Genomic DNA, 17,667 nt, shown 5'->3' on the forward strand with positions numbered 1-17,667 from the left:
TTGTAACTTTGGGTAATTCACTCAGCCCCAGTTTCCTCAACTATAAACTGGACTACATGGTCTCAGATCTCTTCCAACTCTAGATATGTGATTTTATGCTCTTATAATAAGATTTGGCAACTGATTGGGATATATGTGGAGTGAGAATGAGACTTTTCTTAGGATAGTTAAAATGTTAACTGAAAAAGTTGGCATCCAAAAAAATCTTGATAGGCTAGGATAATGGGACTAAACTAATGCAATGAAACTGAATAGGGAAAAAAATAAAGTCTAATATATAGAATAGGTTCCAGTAGCAGTTAGAACTGAATGTAGAATAGCTGATTGGCTTAAGACTGAAAAATGATTACAACATGACTGCATATTGTCACCTTATTTATTTAGCTTATATGCAAAGTACATCATGTGAAGTACAAGACTGAGTGAATCAAAAACTGGCATTAAGGTTGCTGGGAGAAGTATGAACAATCTCAGGTAGGCAGACGATACCGCTCTGATGGCAGAAAGTAAAGAGGAATTAAGAAACTTCTTGAGGAGGGTGCAAAAGCTGGCTTCAAACTTAACATTAAAAACAAAACAAAACAGATGTTGGCAACTGGTCCCATCACTGCATGGCACATAGATGAAGAAGACATGGAAGCAGTGTCAGATTTTATATTCTGGGCTCAGAGATCATTGTAGATAGTGACTGCAGCAATGAAATTAAAAGACATTTGCTCCTTGGAAGGAAAGCTATAGCAAATCTGGACAGCATACTGAAAAGCAGAGAGAGCACCTTACTGACAAAGATCTATATGGTCAAACTTACGGTTTTTCCAGTAACAGTGTATAGGAGCTGTGGGAATTGGACTATAAAGAAAGCTGTGTGCCACAGAATCAACACTTTCAAATTATGCTGCTGGAGAAGACTTCAGAAACCCTTGGACAGCAGAGAGGTCAAATCATTCAATACTTAAAGAAATTAATTCAGACTATTCACTGAAAGATCAAATACTGAAGTTGAATCTTAAATACTTTGGCCACATAATGAGAAGACAGGACTAATTGGAAAAGACCCTGATTTGGGGAAAGATTGAAGGCAAAAAGAAAAGAGGACAGCAGAGGATGAGATGAATAGATAGTATTAGGAAAACCATGAGTATGAACTTGGACAGACTTCAAGAGACAGAGGACAATAAAAAGGCCTGGCATGTTATGGTCATGAAGAATTAGACATGAATGAACATCAACAAAAACCATCAACTGTCCTGAAGGCCCAAACTATTTTTTTTTTCTTTTTGCCTATCTTTTTATCCCCAGTGTTTAACACAGTGCCTGACACATAGTAAGCATTTTATAATGCTTTTCCAGATTGACTGAATAAGTAAGATAAGATATGTAAGATAAGCAAATATGCCTAGACAACAATTATCTGAAAAACGTTTTGTTTTATTGAACTCTGAACTCAGTGTAAGTGAGTGGTGAGACATGGAAGCTAAAAAGCCAACTTGATCTCTTAGGCTGAATTTAGAAGAGTATAGTGTTCAGAGCACGGGAATGATTGGTCCTCTTACACTCCGCCTTGTTTAAACTGTGCCTGCAGTATTCTTTCTGGCCACTTCATTTTAGGGAGGACGTTAACAAGCTTCAGCACAGCTTGAGGAGGGTAACAGGAATGATGAGGTAACTAAAGAAAAAATCCCTGTAATGATTGTTTGAAGGAATTTGGAAAAGCATAGCCTGAAAAAGAGAAGGTTTAGAGGATACAAGATGGCCCTTCAAATATTTGAAGACATGTGTCACATAGAAGAACTACATTTAATATGCTTTGCAGAATAAATGTAGAACTCAGAGGAGTGGTTGAAAGTTGTAGAGGCCAGTTTCATTTTGATGTAAAGAAAATATTCCTAACAATTAGAGTTGTGCAAAAGTAGAACAGACTGCTAGGAGAAGTAGTGGATCTTCTTTTGTCAAATGTCTTTAAGTGGATCCTGATTAATCAGTTTAAAGGCATGTTGTAGTGGGGATTTCTTTCAGGTATGTTGTTGTTCAGTCATTTCAGTCATGTCTTTTCTTTCTCTGTACTCATCAGCTTCTCTGGGTTTAATTATCAACTCCAGGTAGATGACTCACAAATCTATATAGCCAGCCTCAGGTTCTTCCCCTGAACTTCATTCCCTTATCATCCCTAGTTGCCTTTCAGACATTTGAGAGGTCTTAGAGATACTTTACACTCAGCATATCTAAAACATAATTCTTGTTTTTCCTTGATACTTTCCCTTTTTCACTATTGCTTATTTTTATGAGAGGCATCCTCATTCTTCTAGTGGTCCAAGTTCATAACCTTGGCTTTATTCTTGACTCCTTCCTTTGCCTCATCCCAAATATCCAATCATAATATAATTTTCTTGTGAGTATGATAGTTTCATTAATTGTATTTGTATCCCCAATGCCTAATGTAGTGCCTGGCACTCAGTGGATGTTTAATAAATACTTGCTGATTGACAGAACTAGTAAGTGTCACAGGTAGGAACCTAGTATCTCCTGACTCCAGAAGTTCAAGGTCCTTCAGACACCATAAGGCCTTTACTAAGCTTTTTTTGAAATCCTGAAGAAAATAGAAAAACAATAATAATGATGCTAGAAAACAGATATTAAATTTATCCCAAGAAAGTCAATGAAAAAACTACCTTAGGTAGTTCTTTTTTCCTCTCTCTACCTTCATTTTGTTATGGTTGATATTATAACTTATATATTGTTTAGTCATTTTCAGTCGTGTCCAACTCTTTATTACCCCATTTGAAGTTTTCTTGGAAAAGCTATTGCAGTGATTTGCCATTTTTTTCTCCAGCTCCTTTGATAGATAAGGAAAATCATGCAAACCAAGTGCCTAGGGTCATACAGCTAGTGTCTGAGGCCAGATTAGAACTCAAGAAGAAGAGTCTTTCTGACTCCAGGCATAGCACTCTGTCCACTGCACCACCTAAGTTTTATATAATGTTTCTATAAATACTTAAGTGTATCAGTGACCTCATAATATATAGATATTCCGGTGATGCAGATCATAGCTCATCTGTCTTGTCCATCTTTTACTGTTTCTGTCCTATAAGTTTTCTAGGGGTCATTCAGGAAGTGCCTTCCTTGATTTCTTTATGACATTGTGAGAATATTAGTGAAGCATGTAGGCTGACTAGAGGTCAGTCTTTGCGAGACATATTTCAGCATATATAATTTCAGCATGGGGTTGACTTTTATATGTGTATTTCCTTTTAACATCTGAAAACTTAGAAACGTAAATTTGGTAATTAATTCTTTGGCAGATGTACAATTCAGAAAAAGCCTGAGATTAATCATATCTTAATCTTCTCAATCATTCATCTTTGAGGTTTTTTATTATTAATATATTTTCTACCTATTTCCTTATAACCAATATTTAACAAACTTGGCTTCCAGTAGTAATAATTTTCTATCAGTTTTGGGAATAAGTAGATGTAATTAGTTGTTTAAATTTTTTTTTCATATAACAACCTTTATTTTCTCTTTCTCTCCCTTTTTTCCCCTCCTTTCCATTGAGAAACAATAAAAAGGCCCTTTAAACAAATATACATAGTTAAAGCAAAACAGATTCCCATATTGGCAATGTCCAAATTTTGTACATTTCATTTTGTGTCTTTAGTCTGTTACTCTCCGTTAGGAGGTGGTAGAATTCTTCATCATTCCTCTTTTGGAATCATAGTTGGTCATTACATTCATAATAATATTACTACTGTGCCCCTAAGAGATCAAAGAAACAGAAAAAGGACCCATATGTACAAAAATATTTCTAACAGCTCTTAGTGTAGTGGCAAAGAAGTGAAAATTAATATGGTGCCCATCACTTGGGGACTGACTTAAGAAATTATAGTATATGAATATTGGAAAATATTATAATGCTGTAAGAAATGACAAAAGGGAAAGCCTCAGAGAAACCCATCAAGATTTGTATGGATGATGCAGAGTGAAGGGAATAGAACCAGAAGAATACTTTATACAGTGACAGCAATGTTATAAAGACAAACAAATATGGAAGGCTTAATGACTAACTGTGATTCCACAGATGATGAAGCAATCTCACTTCCTGAAAGAAAAGTATGGTATATTCAGGATGCAGAATGAGAAATATGTTTTTGGACATTACCATTGTGGAAATTTATTTTGCTTGATTCATATATATTTGTTACAAGGTTTTTGTTTTTGTTTTTTCTTTTTTCAGTGAGGTGGGAAGTTAGGAGGAAAAGAAAATACATTATTGTCAACTGAAATTTTTTTTAATTTTGAAAAAAGAAGAAACAGCTTGATCAGACACCCTTGAATACTGTTTAACCATATTTTTGTTCCTTGAAAAATTGAACATTTAAATGTGTGTATATATATATATATATATATATGCATGTGTCTGTATGTATTATGTATGTGTACATATGTGTTTATATAACATTCTGAGAACAGCAAAAACATTAGTTAGTACTTTAGTCTCTGTAACATAAATAACTTCTAGTTGTTTCTTGTGTATTTGTCTTTTCTGTTCAAGTAGACTGTAAGAACTTTGCTGAATAGATACTCTTTTCTAATTTTGGACGCTACCAAAAACACCTGTAATGTATTAGGTTCATTAGTTTTGAAGGCTAAAGGTAATTTGAATTTCTGTGTCTCAAAAAATAACTCAAATTGGACACAAATTTGTGGGTATGCCTAACATCAATGCAATGTATTCTGATTTTGAAATTTATTGAGTGTATTTAGTCTCTTTCTTCTGAAGAACTCAGTTGCTTATTATTTCAGCATGTATTATTCTAGAAGTGTTAACTTGAGAAAGCTTCAGAGCTGAATTGTATCTCAATAAAATTGTATCAGCCTCTATACTTTTGCTCTATCTCAGGAGAAAGGAGTAACTAAACTAATTCAAATAATATTGACAATGTAATTTAGATTATCTATAATAGGCTAATAAAACTGTACTATTTTAAATAATTTAAAACACCAGTTACGGAGTTGTTTTAGTGTATTCTAAAGGCTACATAGTTACCAGCATATGAATTGAATTTACTTTGTCAGCTGAACACTTTATGTGCTTGAAGTACTGCTTAAATGAGTCATAATGATACAGCTGATTGGCTAAATGCCAGTGAGCGATTTGTTGGTGTCATCGAGGGAAGTTTGTTTCTTTTTCATGTCTTGGGTTTGATTTTTCTAAGAATCATGTCTACCTAATTATTATCTCTTTCTGGAATTTAAATCTCTATTTGTTTAATAATCTAAAAAATCATCTAGTGATAAGTGTACTATTTATTAAATAGAGCCTGTGTGCTATACAAGAGATAGTTAAGTGGCATAGTGGATAGAGCACTGGGCTTGGAATCAGGAAGGCTCATCTTCATGAGTTCAAATCCAACTTCAGACATTTAATAGCTGTGTAACCCTAACTGGGCAAGTCACTTAATCCTGTTTACCTCAGTTTCCTCATCTGTAAAATGAGCTGGAGAAGGAATTGGCAAACCACTCCAGTACCTTTGCCAAGAAAACCCCAAAATGGGGTCATAAGGAGTCAGACTGAACAATAATTATAAAAATGTGCTATGCAGACTAAAAATGGCTTAAAATCACCATCCAGAAAGAGTACTTCTTGAAACTTTGAAATTATCTCAGCAACTGAATCTATTAATATGTATACATATATTATAGATTCCTTAAGGACAGAAACTCAGTATCTTTTGTGTAATATCCTACAATTATGCCATATTAAATCCATACATTCCTCCTTTTATAATTGACTATTCTTTCTGGGTTTCCTGGATCAACCCTGATTTTCAGTTATTTATCCTGATAAACAATTGCAGTACCCCAGAAATTCCAGTATTTCAGAAAATGAATCAAATCACTAACAGGCATACTGGATATGGTGTTGGCCTTTAAGTCAGGTAGACTTGGTTCAAATTCTGCCTCTGGCACTTAATAGTTTTATATTACTGAACAAGTCAGTTATCCACTCAGCCTTAGTTTCTTTAACTATAAGCAAATAGGCAGCAAGCATTATGTTTACTAAGTAACAGAGACTTGTACCCCTTGGAATACAAATAAAATACAGTCTTTTCCTCAAAGAGCTTACATTGTAATGGGGGAAAGACAACATATAAAAGGGGGCTGAGTCAGGCCAGGGGAGTCAGGAAGGTACTTAAGTGGGGATTTTAAGGTGACTTGTAGAGTCTGAAACATAGCCAGGAGGGGAATAAAACATGACCAGCTTGGGGCTGTCCCCAAGATGGAGACATTCACCCCCCCCCACCCCCCACCCCCAAGGGTCTCTCAATAGGAGAAAGTAATATGGCATGGTAGAGGGCTGTTACAGGATGAGAAGGCCTCAGATGTTGAGGGAAGTTTCAGAGTGAGAAGGTAGGCTGAGTTACGGTGGCAAAGTCCAGGAGAGTCAGAAGCACAGCTGGAAAAGAGAGATGATAATAACACTTATCTCATAGGATTAGGGTGAGATTGAGTGAGATAACATGTATAAGATATTTTGTTAGTTTTAAAGCAATATGTAAAGGCAAGCTTTAATAATCATAATTAAAAAGAATGTATGTCACAAAAGATTGAGAACCACCAACTGAGAAAATACACATAGCAACCCATACTGAGTATACCTATATCTTTATATGTGTTCATGTATTGTATGCAGCTTTAGTATGATGAGGGCAACAGGTTTTGACAACTTTCTTTGTTTCTAACTTTAAAGGCCACAAATATAATATTGCCTGCACTAATATAAAAACCAACTCATTTGTGGCAACACAGTAAAATTGATTAACCATATAGTTTAGTTTTTGTTTGGGAAAATATCACTAGATCCCTCAGTCCCTAGCATAGTAATTACTGACCTTCTGTAAGTACTCAGTATAATGAGTAATGAAAATTACTGAAAAGAAAACCTGTTTTGGAGCCCTTGAGTATTATATGTAGGTTGGCTATTCTATAACTAGATTATTAGCTCCTCAGTTGCAGGAATATGTTAGAACAGTGTCAAAAACATCATGGTACAGATAGCAAGCATTCAATAAAAATCTGTTGAATGCATATAGTGTAGTAAAGTTCTTTTCCTTACTGGCAAGTTACTTCTTTTAGGCCCTTTAAATGATGCATGTGCTACATGGTGTATTGAGGATCCAGTAATCTTAAGACGATGTTTGTTGGATAAATTCAGCGCATATTATAAGTAGGAAGTAGTGGCATTTGATATTTTTCCTTCTCTCTGCTCTTCTTTGTAGATAAGATGCTCCGAGTCATTTGCAGTGCTCTTCAAAAGAAAAAGCTCTAGTGCTCTACTCTTGCCATACTACCAAATTTCTTTGATTTTGTTTTGGTGCTGAAACACTGGAAGAATTGCATGTAGGCTCTAAGAGGACGATCTTTCCCTTTTTAATTTTATCATTCTATGTGAATGGAACGGGTTTTGTGTCTTATTGCCCATCCTATTTTAAAGCTGCTTCATCACCTTCTAAACTGCTTAATGAATTGGGCACTTTGCCAATGAGCCACACAGCCAATTCTTGCCAAGAGCTGGTTGAAAACTGTGCCGTGCATGTAGCAGGAATGGCACAAGAAGACAGCCATCGTGGTCAAGTGCCATCCACATTTTATCATGGTGCCAACCAAGAACTTGACCTGTCCACCAAAGTGTACAAAAGAGAGTCAGGAAGCCCATATTCTGTTTTAGTGGACACCAAAATGAGCAAACCACATCTCCACGAAACAGAAGAACAACCTTTTTTCAGGGAAACCAGATCAGTGGCTGAAGTCCATGATGTTAAAGAAGACCAGGAGAACTCTGATGACATGGAAGAAGAAGAGGAAGAGGTAACTTATAAAAGGGAACAGATTATAGTAGAGGTAAACCTTAACAACCAAACATTAAATGTATCTAAAGGGGAGAAGGGTGTTTCCTCTCAGTCCAAAGAGACTCCAGTTCTTAAAACCAGCAGTGAGGAGGAAGAGGAAGAAAGTGAGGAAGAGGCCACTGATGATAGTAATGACTATGAAGAGAATGAACGGCAAAAGAAAAAGGAGAAGAGAGTGGAGAAAGTCAGTGTTGCACAAAGGAGAACAAGGAGATCTGCATCAGTTGCTGCAGCTACCACTTCCCCTACACCCAGAACAACCAGAGGCCGTAGGAAAAGTGTAGAGCCTCCCAAGCGTAAGAAGAAGGCTGCCAAGGAGCCAAAGGCACCAGTGCAGAAAGCTAAGTGTGAAGAGAAAGAGACTTTGACTTGTGAGAAGTGTCCCAGAGTGTTTAATACACGCTGGTACCTGGAGAAGCACATGAATGTCACTCATAGGCGCATGCAGATCTGTGACAAATGTGGCAAGAAGTTTGTCCTGGAAAGTGAGCTGTCCCTTCATCAGCAAACAGACTGTGAAAAAAACATCCAGGTAGGTTTGGTCAACAAGAAGGGAATCCTAGATTAATGCTTAGCTCTCCAGACTTTCCTGATGTAAGCGCAAGAGAATAGATAGTAGTGACTAGAGTAAGTTTTCAACAATTCTGTATTTTAATCTTTCAGCGCTAGGGCCTCATATTTTAGAGTCAAAAGTTTAAATATAAACTGACCCCAAATTTTGGAAGTGTGAGAAGAAGGCTGCACTGTAATGAATGATCTAATTTGGTACTTAGTTGGCCATCTTTTCAGTCAGGTTTAGTATCTTATAATATTTAATGTGTATAGTTCAGAGCAAAGTGGGAAACTTGCAGCCTTGAGGCCACATGTGGCTCCCTAGGACCTCAAGTGCAGCCCTTTGACTGAATCCAAACTTCACAGAACAAATCCTTTTATTAAGGTTCTGTGAAGTTTGAATTCAGTCAGAGGGCCACACTTGAGGACCTAGAGGGCCACATGTGGCCTTGAGGCCTGCAGGTTCCCCACCCCTGGTTTAGGGTCTTGAAGGTTAGAGGTCATAGGGAGGTATTAGGTAGAGAGAAAGAAAGAGGGGAAGGGTTTTTTTCTTTAAGAGTGCTAAATTTGGATACAGCAGAGGGAGTAACATCCTTAATGACTTCAAGTAAGTGAAAATAAAAAAGATTTCTACGAATGAGCTTGCTTTCACCAATGGAGAGCTAACAAGAATAAATTTGAAACTAAGCCTTTGAGAATAGCTAAACTTTAAAGGCTGAATTGGTTGAAAAATATGTTGTAGTTTACTTACATAAAATTTTAGCACAGTGTAATTAATAAGGTAATGAAACTATGCATGATGCAGATTAGTGACTAATTATTATAGTAGGATTTTGAAGTATTCTGATTAACATTGAATTCCTTTATGTGTATACATGAGTACATACTGATGATTATTCATTGAAAGCTAAACCTGTTTTAAAGATATCTTCTTTTTGGGATATGCAAAATAGAAATATTTCAAACCTTTTGGAAGAATGAATTTATTTTCCTAGAAAGCCTCTTTTATCAGTTGCTAATACATATAACTTTCTATCTTCAAACCCACTTCTTGACCTCCAACAGCTGAAATCTTTGCTTTACTTTATTTTTATGTAGTTTTTAAAGTTTGTGATATCTCTTATCTTTACATCACCTTCATTTCTGAATATATTCTCACCCCCATTCAGTGACCCATTCCTTATAACAAAACATAAAAAAGAAAAAGAAAAAAATCTGCTTTTCTTTTAAGAGATAAATGTTTTGCTGTATGATTTGATCTGAATTCCCTGAACAAAGGGAATAAATATAGCACAATGCTGCGCCCTAGGGGTAAAATTGAAATCTTCTAACTATCGGTTTCTGATGAGTATTGAAAATTGTCATGATCTTCATAAGTATCCTTCATTCTTCTGATTTTATATTAAACTTCAGGAAAGTATAACTTACAAGCAGATACCAAGGAAATCCTTTGTAAAAAAAAAATTGTCACCTTGCCAGATGTTAATTGTACATACAAACTTGTAGATCTTGCTCACTTAGAGAACAAAATCTGTTACAAAAAACAGAGCTTTGTTGTGCTTTGTTCTTGCCTATAGAAACTTAGTGTTTCTGGTGATATGAGACATGGTAAAAATCATAACTACTTGTATGTAGAATGTTATACTGTTTTTCCACGGAAGTTTGTTAGGTAAGTTGTAGCTTTTTTTAGAGCAATATATTAGCACCTGTAGATATTTCTTATCAACTCTGCCCAGACTTGTTTTTGATGAGAGCTAATATTCTTAGATTCTTTACTTTAAGTGCTAGCATGATTACTGTGTGTATATACTCTAGATCTTAATAATTCTCAAGAACTTTCTGGACCTGATCTCTTTTACCAGAAACATTTTTTTCAGAATCAGTTCATACTCAGTATGTCTGTAGGTCAGAGAGAGATCACCATTGAATTCAGTGGTAACTCAAATGCCAAGAGACAGACTGGTGCAAGGATAGTACTGCAACAAGGGAGATCTGAAATTGGAAGAGGAGTGTTGTGGTTTACATTGATGAGTTTGTACCAAGCTGTGTCAAAGGGAAGCATTTAATAGTTTTAATTAGTTTGATGAAAAAGGGCTATAGATTGAGTTTTAAATTATCCATTTTGATAGAGTGGAAAGGGGGCATTGTTATTCAGTATACATTATGTGGGGTTTTGTTTTTTTCTCCACAATATATTTATTATTCTAATTATGATGTCTTTAGGCTATTATTAAGATTGGTTTGAATCCCCTTAGCATACACCAACAGGGCTTGCAAAGAAAGTGACACAAAAGCATATTGAAAGACCAGAAAAGTCTAGTCGCTCTGGATAGTGAAGAGTTTGCATATTAAGGATTTGGAGTTCCCTCAGCAAGAGCTAGTTGTCTGTGCCACTAATAAGATAGTAGCCAGACAGTGAATATCTCAATGCAAGGGCAACTCTTCATTTCTTCTTGCCTTGGTTTTTGTTGTTGTTGTTGTGTTGTTTCAGTCATGTACAACTTTTCAGGAGAAGGAAATGTCACACTACTCCAGTATCTTTTCCAATAAAATCTCAAAAGGGGTCACAAAGAGTTGCCTTAGTTTAGTTGTAGTTAATAAACCTCTCAAAGTGTATTTGAATGATGAGACTTAGTAAATAGAAAATATAGAGTATTTGGTATTTAGGAGAAATTTAGTTACCATCTGAGCTCCATCGTGAATTGGGTTTCTCTGGATTTGTGGCTTCTGCCATGAATTAAAAACTCATATGTTCCTTCTGCCAGCAGGCAAATGCAGCTTCTTGTGAGCTGTAAATTAAGTTTCTTTCTGTTTATCCCACTCACATAGTGCGTTTCCTGTAACAAATCATTCAAGAAGCTCTGGTCCCTTCATGAACATATCAAGATTGTCCATGGATATGCAGAAAAGAAATTTTCCTGTGAGATTTGTGAGAAGAAGTTCTACACCATGGCTCATGTGCGGAAGCACATGGTTGGTGAGTTCTTCCTGCCACTACTTCTGTCCTCTTTATCCTCTTATGCTTGTAATTTTCCTTGTTTACAAGACTTTTCTTTCTGCCCACCATGGATCAAGATTGGGAGAGCTGCCTTATCTCAATCATCCTTGACTTATTAAAACTAAGTGAAAAAAGTCTTGAGTCCTTCCTGTAAACATCAAACAGTAGTTCTTTTAAAAAGCATTCTTGATTTCTTTTGTTTTTATATCACCTTCATTTCCAAAAGTATAAAAAATGAGAAGGAAAAGAAGTAGCAAAATTAACCAACATATCAGCTGAGTCTGACAATACTATGCACTGCTCACATCAGTAGTTGCCCATTTCTCCAGCAGATGGAGAACAGGTACATTTTCTCATCTCTTCTTTGGAACTAAGCTTGGTTACTATAACTGTAGGGTTCAGGTGCTTTTGATTTTTGTCTTTCCACTCACATTGTTGTGGTCGTTGTGTATATTGTTTTCCTTGTTCTACTTACTTCACTTTGTATCAGTTCCTATAAGTCTTCCCAGTCTATAAATATGTTTTCTGGAAAATGGGGCTTTTCTTTCTACCTTTGACCTCATCACTGGACTGAGATCTTTGGGTCAAAGATGTGGACATTTTAGTGACTTTCTTAGCACAATTCCGAAAGCCAGAATGGTTGGATCAACTTGTAGCTCCACCAATAGTTTATTAATGTCCCTGACTTTTCTTAGCCCTTCTAATATTAATTATTCAAATCTTTTGTCATCTTTGCCAATTTGCTGACTGTGAGGTGAAACCTCAAAGTTGTTTTGATTTGCATTTCTCTTATTATTAGTGATTAGAACAATCTTTCATATGGTTGTTAATATTCTTCTTTTGAGAACTATTTGTTGTATCCTTTGACCACTATCTACTGAGGAATAACTCTTAGTCTTGTACATTCGTATTAGGTCCCTATATATCTTGGGAATAAATTACTTAGCAGAGATAGTTGACATGAATATTTATTTCCCAGTCAGTAGCTTCGCTTCTAATCTTAGTGGCACTGATTTTTGTTACTGCAAAAACTTCTCAATTTCATGTATTTAAATTATCTATTTTTTCTTTTTATCTGATTGCTTCTCTCCCTTGTGTGATAAGAATTCTGTCTCTCCTCCTCCTCTCCTCCCCCTCCCTAGTCCCCACTATATCTGTGAAGGTACCTGATCTGGTTCTCTTCTGATTTTTCTATAGTGTGACCTTGAGTATTTAGTTCACCAGGCAGCACTTATTTTATGGTATGGTTCTCCCCTCTCCCACTTCCCCCTCTCCCCTTTTAAATGTAATTTGTTCTCCTACTCAGGATATTGTCATTAATGGCTAAACAAATAATTCAAGAAATGGGGATATAGTTTTACAATAGGACATAAGTTTTTTCCTGTATGATATGATGTTTTGGGTGAACTTAGTATTCTGAGTATAAATACATTCTATGTTGCAGCACATACAAAAGATATGCCATTTACATGTGAAACCTGTGGAAAGTCGTTCAAACGCAGTATGTCACTCAAGGTGCATTCGCTGCAGCATTCTGGAGAGAAACCCTTCAGGTGTGAGGTGAGGAAATTGCCACTATATTGAAGATAGGCAGAAGGGAGTGTGGCTTTGGGATATTTAGCACTGTTTATTGAGAAACAGATGTATAGCTCAGTTCAGGACTATGTTTTTACAAAACCTTCAGAAATATACCATTGGCAATATTTTAAATTACTACTTAAGTAGGACTTGTATGTCTTTGTGGGGTGTGTGTTTTCTATATAACTTAAAATTTTATTTTAACATACTACTAATATGCCCTATTATTAAGCTTCTTGCATCAAGTCTATGTTTAGGAGATGATGAAATTGCCATTTTTATCACTTTATAGCAGGTTATGTTTGTGCCTCCAGTAATAGAGCTTAGTTCAATACACCAAACTGACATTATTTAGGGATTTTTCCTCCTTTTTTCATTAATAACTCACTTGTAGACAAAGCAAAATAGGTGATACCAGGGGGTTCCCATTTTGAGTTGAGCATAGCTCTATCTCAGAAAATGTTAGGATGTGCTGAGATGGACAAGTTTTTTGTTATATATACCCCTACTCAAGTATAACTGCTGGTACCCATCATACAGTATGATTCAAGATTATCTCTTCTGTGTCTAATACAGAACTGTGATGAAAGGTTTCAGTACAAGTACCAACTTCGCTCCCACATGAGTATCCACATTGGACACAAACAGTTCATGTGTCAGTGGTGTGGCAAGGACTTCAACATGAAACAGTACTTTGATGAGCACATGAAAACACACACTGGTAAGGATTTCTTGGGAAAGGTACAAATACCTTGTACCTGTGACCTTATAGTATAGGGGTGGGACAGCTACCTGCTTAACTCTTAATCAGAAACTTGTATCATATAGATGTAACCCTATGTTAAACAAAACTGATATAAGAAAATAGTGATTTGTAATTTAGAATATTAGGACATGATTACTCATTTGAAAAAAGGATTTTGATTTATTGAAGTAGGCACATCCGAGTTCCATTAAATAATGAACTACTGTACGTTAGAATGATAAGATTTATCAAAATTATGTTTGCACACAACTTTCCAGGAACATATTTATTACACAAAACAAGGTATGGCTATATTGGTTTCAAAAGTGCTTTGTATATTTGTAAAAGCACTTGGAAAGTCTAGGATTTGATAGCATTGACTTGAACTTAGCATCTTGTGAGCAAATTAATATCCATAGCCATAATTCTCCCAAAACAAAAAATCCTCAGATTACCATATAAACCCCATTATTTTGTCTTAATCTTTATTTGTCCATTTGGGATGGTTCTCTTTAGCCCATATCGAGCAATGTTTATTATTTATTTACAAATCACTAGTTTTCTCAATTAAATCTACTTTAGATTATTCAGTAAAATAGTAGCTCCAGAACCTCAAATTATTTTAAAGGACCTCTTGTCTTTAGGTAAATGAAGATCTGTATAGAAGGGAGGGAGAAGGGGAAGGAAGATGTGGGCTGACTTGGCTTGATTTCTGGACTTAACAGGGAAATTTTTCCTCTTGTGGTATGTTATTGTGCAAAAGTATTAGTGTAAGTTTAAGCTTATTAAAAACTTCCGTTGGCTTATTTAAGTTTATTAAAACTTAATTATTAATTTTTACAGCTAAGCTCGGGGATAAAGGCCTCATTTCTAGAATATATAGAGAACTGACCCAAATGTATAATCATACAAGTCATTCCCCAATTGATAAATGGTCAAAGGATATGAACAGGCAATTTTCAGAGGAAGAAATTAAAGCTATCTATAATCATATGAAAAAATGCTCTAAATCACTATTGGTTAGAGAGATGCAAATCAAAACAACTCTGAGGTACCACATCACACCTATAAGATTGGCAAACATGACAGAACAAGAAAATGATAAATGCTGGAGAGGATGTGGGAGAGTTGGAACACTAATTCATTGTTGGTGGAGCTGTGAGCGCATCCAACCATTCTGGAGAGCAATTTGGAACTATGCCCAAAGGGCTACAAAAATGTGCATACCCTTTGACCCAGCAATATCGCTACTAGGACTATATCCCCAAGAGATCATAAAAATGGGAAAGGGTCCCACATGTACAAAAATATTTATAGCAGCACTCTATGTAGTTGCCAAAAACTGGAAGTCAAGGGGATGTCCATCAATTGGGGAATGGCTGAATAAATTATGGTATATGAATGTAATGGAGTACTATTGTGCCATAAGAAATGATGAACAAGAAGACTTCAGAGAGGCCTGGAAGGACTTATATGACCTGATGCTGAGTGAAAGGAGCAGAACCAGGAGAACTTCATGCACAGCAACAACCACAGTGTGTGAGAGTTTTTTCTGGTAGACTTAGATTTTTGTAATAACACAAGAACTTCTGAAAAAAAAAAAAAAATCCCAATGGTGGACCTCAAGGCAAAAAGCCTTCCACACTCAGAGAGAGAAATATGGAAGTCACTCACATAATGTAGCAGATCATGTTTGTGTATGTGTATCTGTTTGTGTATCATGTTCTGATTTGTTATACGGATTCTTTCATTTATCTTAGTCTGACTACATAGCATGACGATAGTGAAAATATACTCAATAGGAAAATATATGTAGAATCTATACAGAATTGTATGCAGTCGTGGGGAGGGAGGGAGGTAGTGGGGGGTGGGTGGGGAGGGATAAAATCGCAATTGTATGGCAGTGATTGTTAAACATTAAAAAAAATAAAAATAAAAATAAAAAAAAAGAAGAAAAAAAAAACTTAATTATTAAAGACTTTTGGGACAGCTTGTATTATTATGAGAAAATTCTGTCAAAGTTTAGCAGTTAAATGTGGTTGCCAAAGAGTGAACTGTGGTTAGTTAGCCAAATGGTATTTCAGAAGCGGATGACACTCTGAAGCCTCTTAAGTCAAGCTGAATAGCAGAATATAACAGCTTACCTGATGCTCATTTTAGAATTAAGTGCTGTGTGCCAGATGTTAAGGATACAAAACCAAAAATAAAACAGTCCCTACTTTCAGGGAGATTATATTCTCCCAGAAGTGATAATACATACACGTACAAATATTTACAAAATATACACAAAATAAATGTAAGGCAATTTTGAGGGGTAAGGCACTAACAGCTGGGATCATGAAAGACTTCATGTAGAAGATGGTACATCAGCTAAATTTTGAAAAAACGATTAATTCTCACAGGTAGAAGTAGGGAAGGAGTACATTTCAGGTGTGGTGGAAACCAGTTCAAAGGCATGTTTGCTGGAAATGATGTCTTTTGTGGAGAATAGCAAGTAGGCCAGTTTGGCTGGAATATAGAAAATATGAAGGAAAGTAACATGTAATAAGGTTAGAAAGAAAAGCTGGGACCAGACTGGGAAGGGCTTTGAAGGCCAGGGAAGGAATAATAGGGAGCTGCTGAAGTTTATTGGGTAGAGGAGTGACATGGGTCAGATCTTGGCTGTAGGGAAAACATCTCTCAGTTGTCCATTCCGTAGTGTTTTGTCACCTTACCTGTCGGTTTCTGCATTATGCCTTACCAAAATCTCTCACAATTTAATCGTCACCAAATATTTACTGAGTATTTACAAGATACTTAGCATGATGCTTAGGCACTGTGGAAGGACACAGAAAAAATAGGACAGTTCTTCTGTTACCCCATCCCCTCCAACCCTAATCTAATATTGTTGGAAAGACAAGACAAATTTACATGAAATTATTTCAAATAATACATGACAGTATATAACTAAGTACTAAATTGTCTGATACAGATTATAAACATGAGAGAAGGGGAGATCAGTTAAGGAAGGAATAATTGGGGAAACCTTCACAGAGCAGGTGGGATTGGAATGGGGGTTTGAAAAACGACCAAGAGTGAAGATCATCAAATTGAGATTTGGAGCATTCTAGGGAAAAAGAGTGAGAGCAAGGAGGTAAGGATGGCGATGATGGCTGGGATGAAGAGCTACTGAAAAATAGTGAGAAATAATGTTAGATTGGTAGAATAGAAAAGTTTATAACAATCTTTAAAGAAAGAGTTAAGGCTATAAAATGAAATTGCTGAACTGTTATGGCTCCTTCCAGATTTTACGTCTTGAGAGCCTATGATAAATGACAAGCCATTGGAGGTTTTTGAACTCATAAAGAACATAATGAAAATGGCAGTTTCAGAGAACGTTCAGATGAATTGGAGGGGGAACATCTATAATTGAGGAGAAAGCCATTGTGATAATCCAGGAATTGAAGTAATGGGGGCCCAGGTGGTATCAATAGAAATAAGAATGTATTGATACAAGAGATATTTTGAAGGAAAATGAATAAGATTTGATGTGCAAACTGACTATATATATGCACGATAAAAGGCAGGGTTGTGTTAAAGATGCCTGGAAAGTGGGAAATTGAACCTGAGCAACTGGAAGAATTGACAATTGGGAACATTTGGAGGGGGAGTTTGTTGTAGAGGAAGATACTGAGCTTGGTTTTGGGATATATGAGTTTGAAATGGGAGGCTATCAAAGTGATAATGTCCAGCAAAAGGTGGAGAATATGAGAATGGAGCTGAAGTCAAATTTATATTTCAAAGTCATCAGCATAGCATAGCAATGGCAATTGGAGTCATGAAAATGATTGAGTGATATGAGGGGAGAAACTTCAGACCAAGAATACAGAATCGGCAAAGAAAACAGG

The 17,667-nt window shown here is 36.0% G+C and overlaps 1 protein-coding gene across 5 annotated transcripts in view; it reads left to right on the forward strand.

The window, feature by feature from the left end:
* The window catches only part of ZNF652 (zinc finger protein 652), a 96,366-nt gene that overhangs the window by 65,665 nt on the left and 13,034 nt on the right, over nt 1-17,667 (forward strand). For all 5 annotated transcript variants that reach the window (XM_072646121.1, XM_072646120.1, XM_072646122.1 and 2 more), the window contains 4 exons: nt 7,278-8,439; nt 11,289-11,436; nt 12,902-13,017; nt 13,612-13,756. In XM_072646121.1, the coding sequence (XP_072502222.1) occupies nt 7,540-8,439; nt 11,289-11,436; nt 12,902-13,017; nt 13,612-13,756 (1,309 nt within the window). In that variant the 5' untranslated portion in view covers nt 7,278-7,539. The remainder of the gene's footprint in view (nt 1-7,277; nt 8,440-11,288; nt 11,437-12,901; nt 13,018-13,611; nt 13,757-17,667) is intronic.

The sequence above is a fragment of the Notamacropus eugenii genome, chromosome 2 (genome assembly GCF_028372415.1).
Source record: "Notamacropus eugenii isolate mMacEug1 chromosome 2, mMacEug1.pri_v2, whole genome shotgun sequence".
NCBI lineage: Eukaryota > Metazoa > Chordata > Mammalia > Diprotodontia > Macropodidae > Notamacropus > Notamacropus eugenii.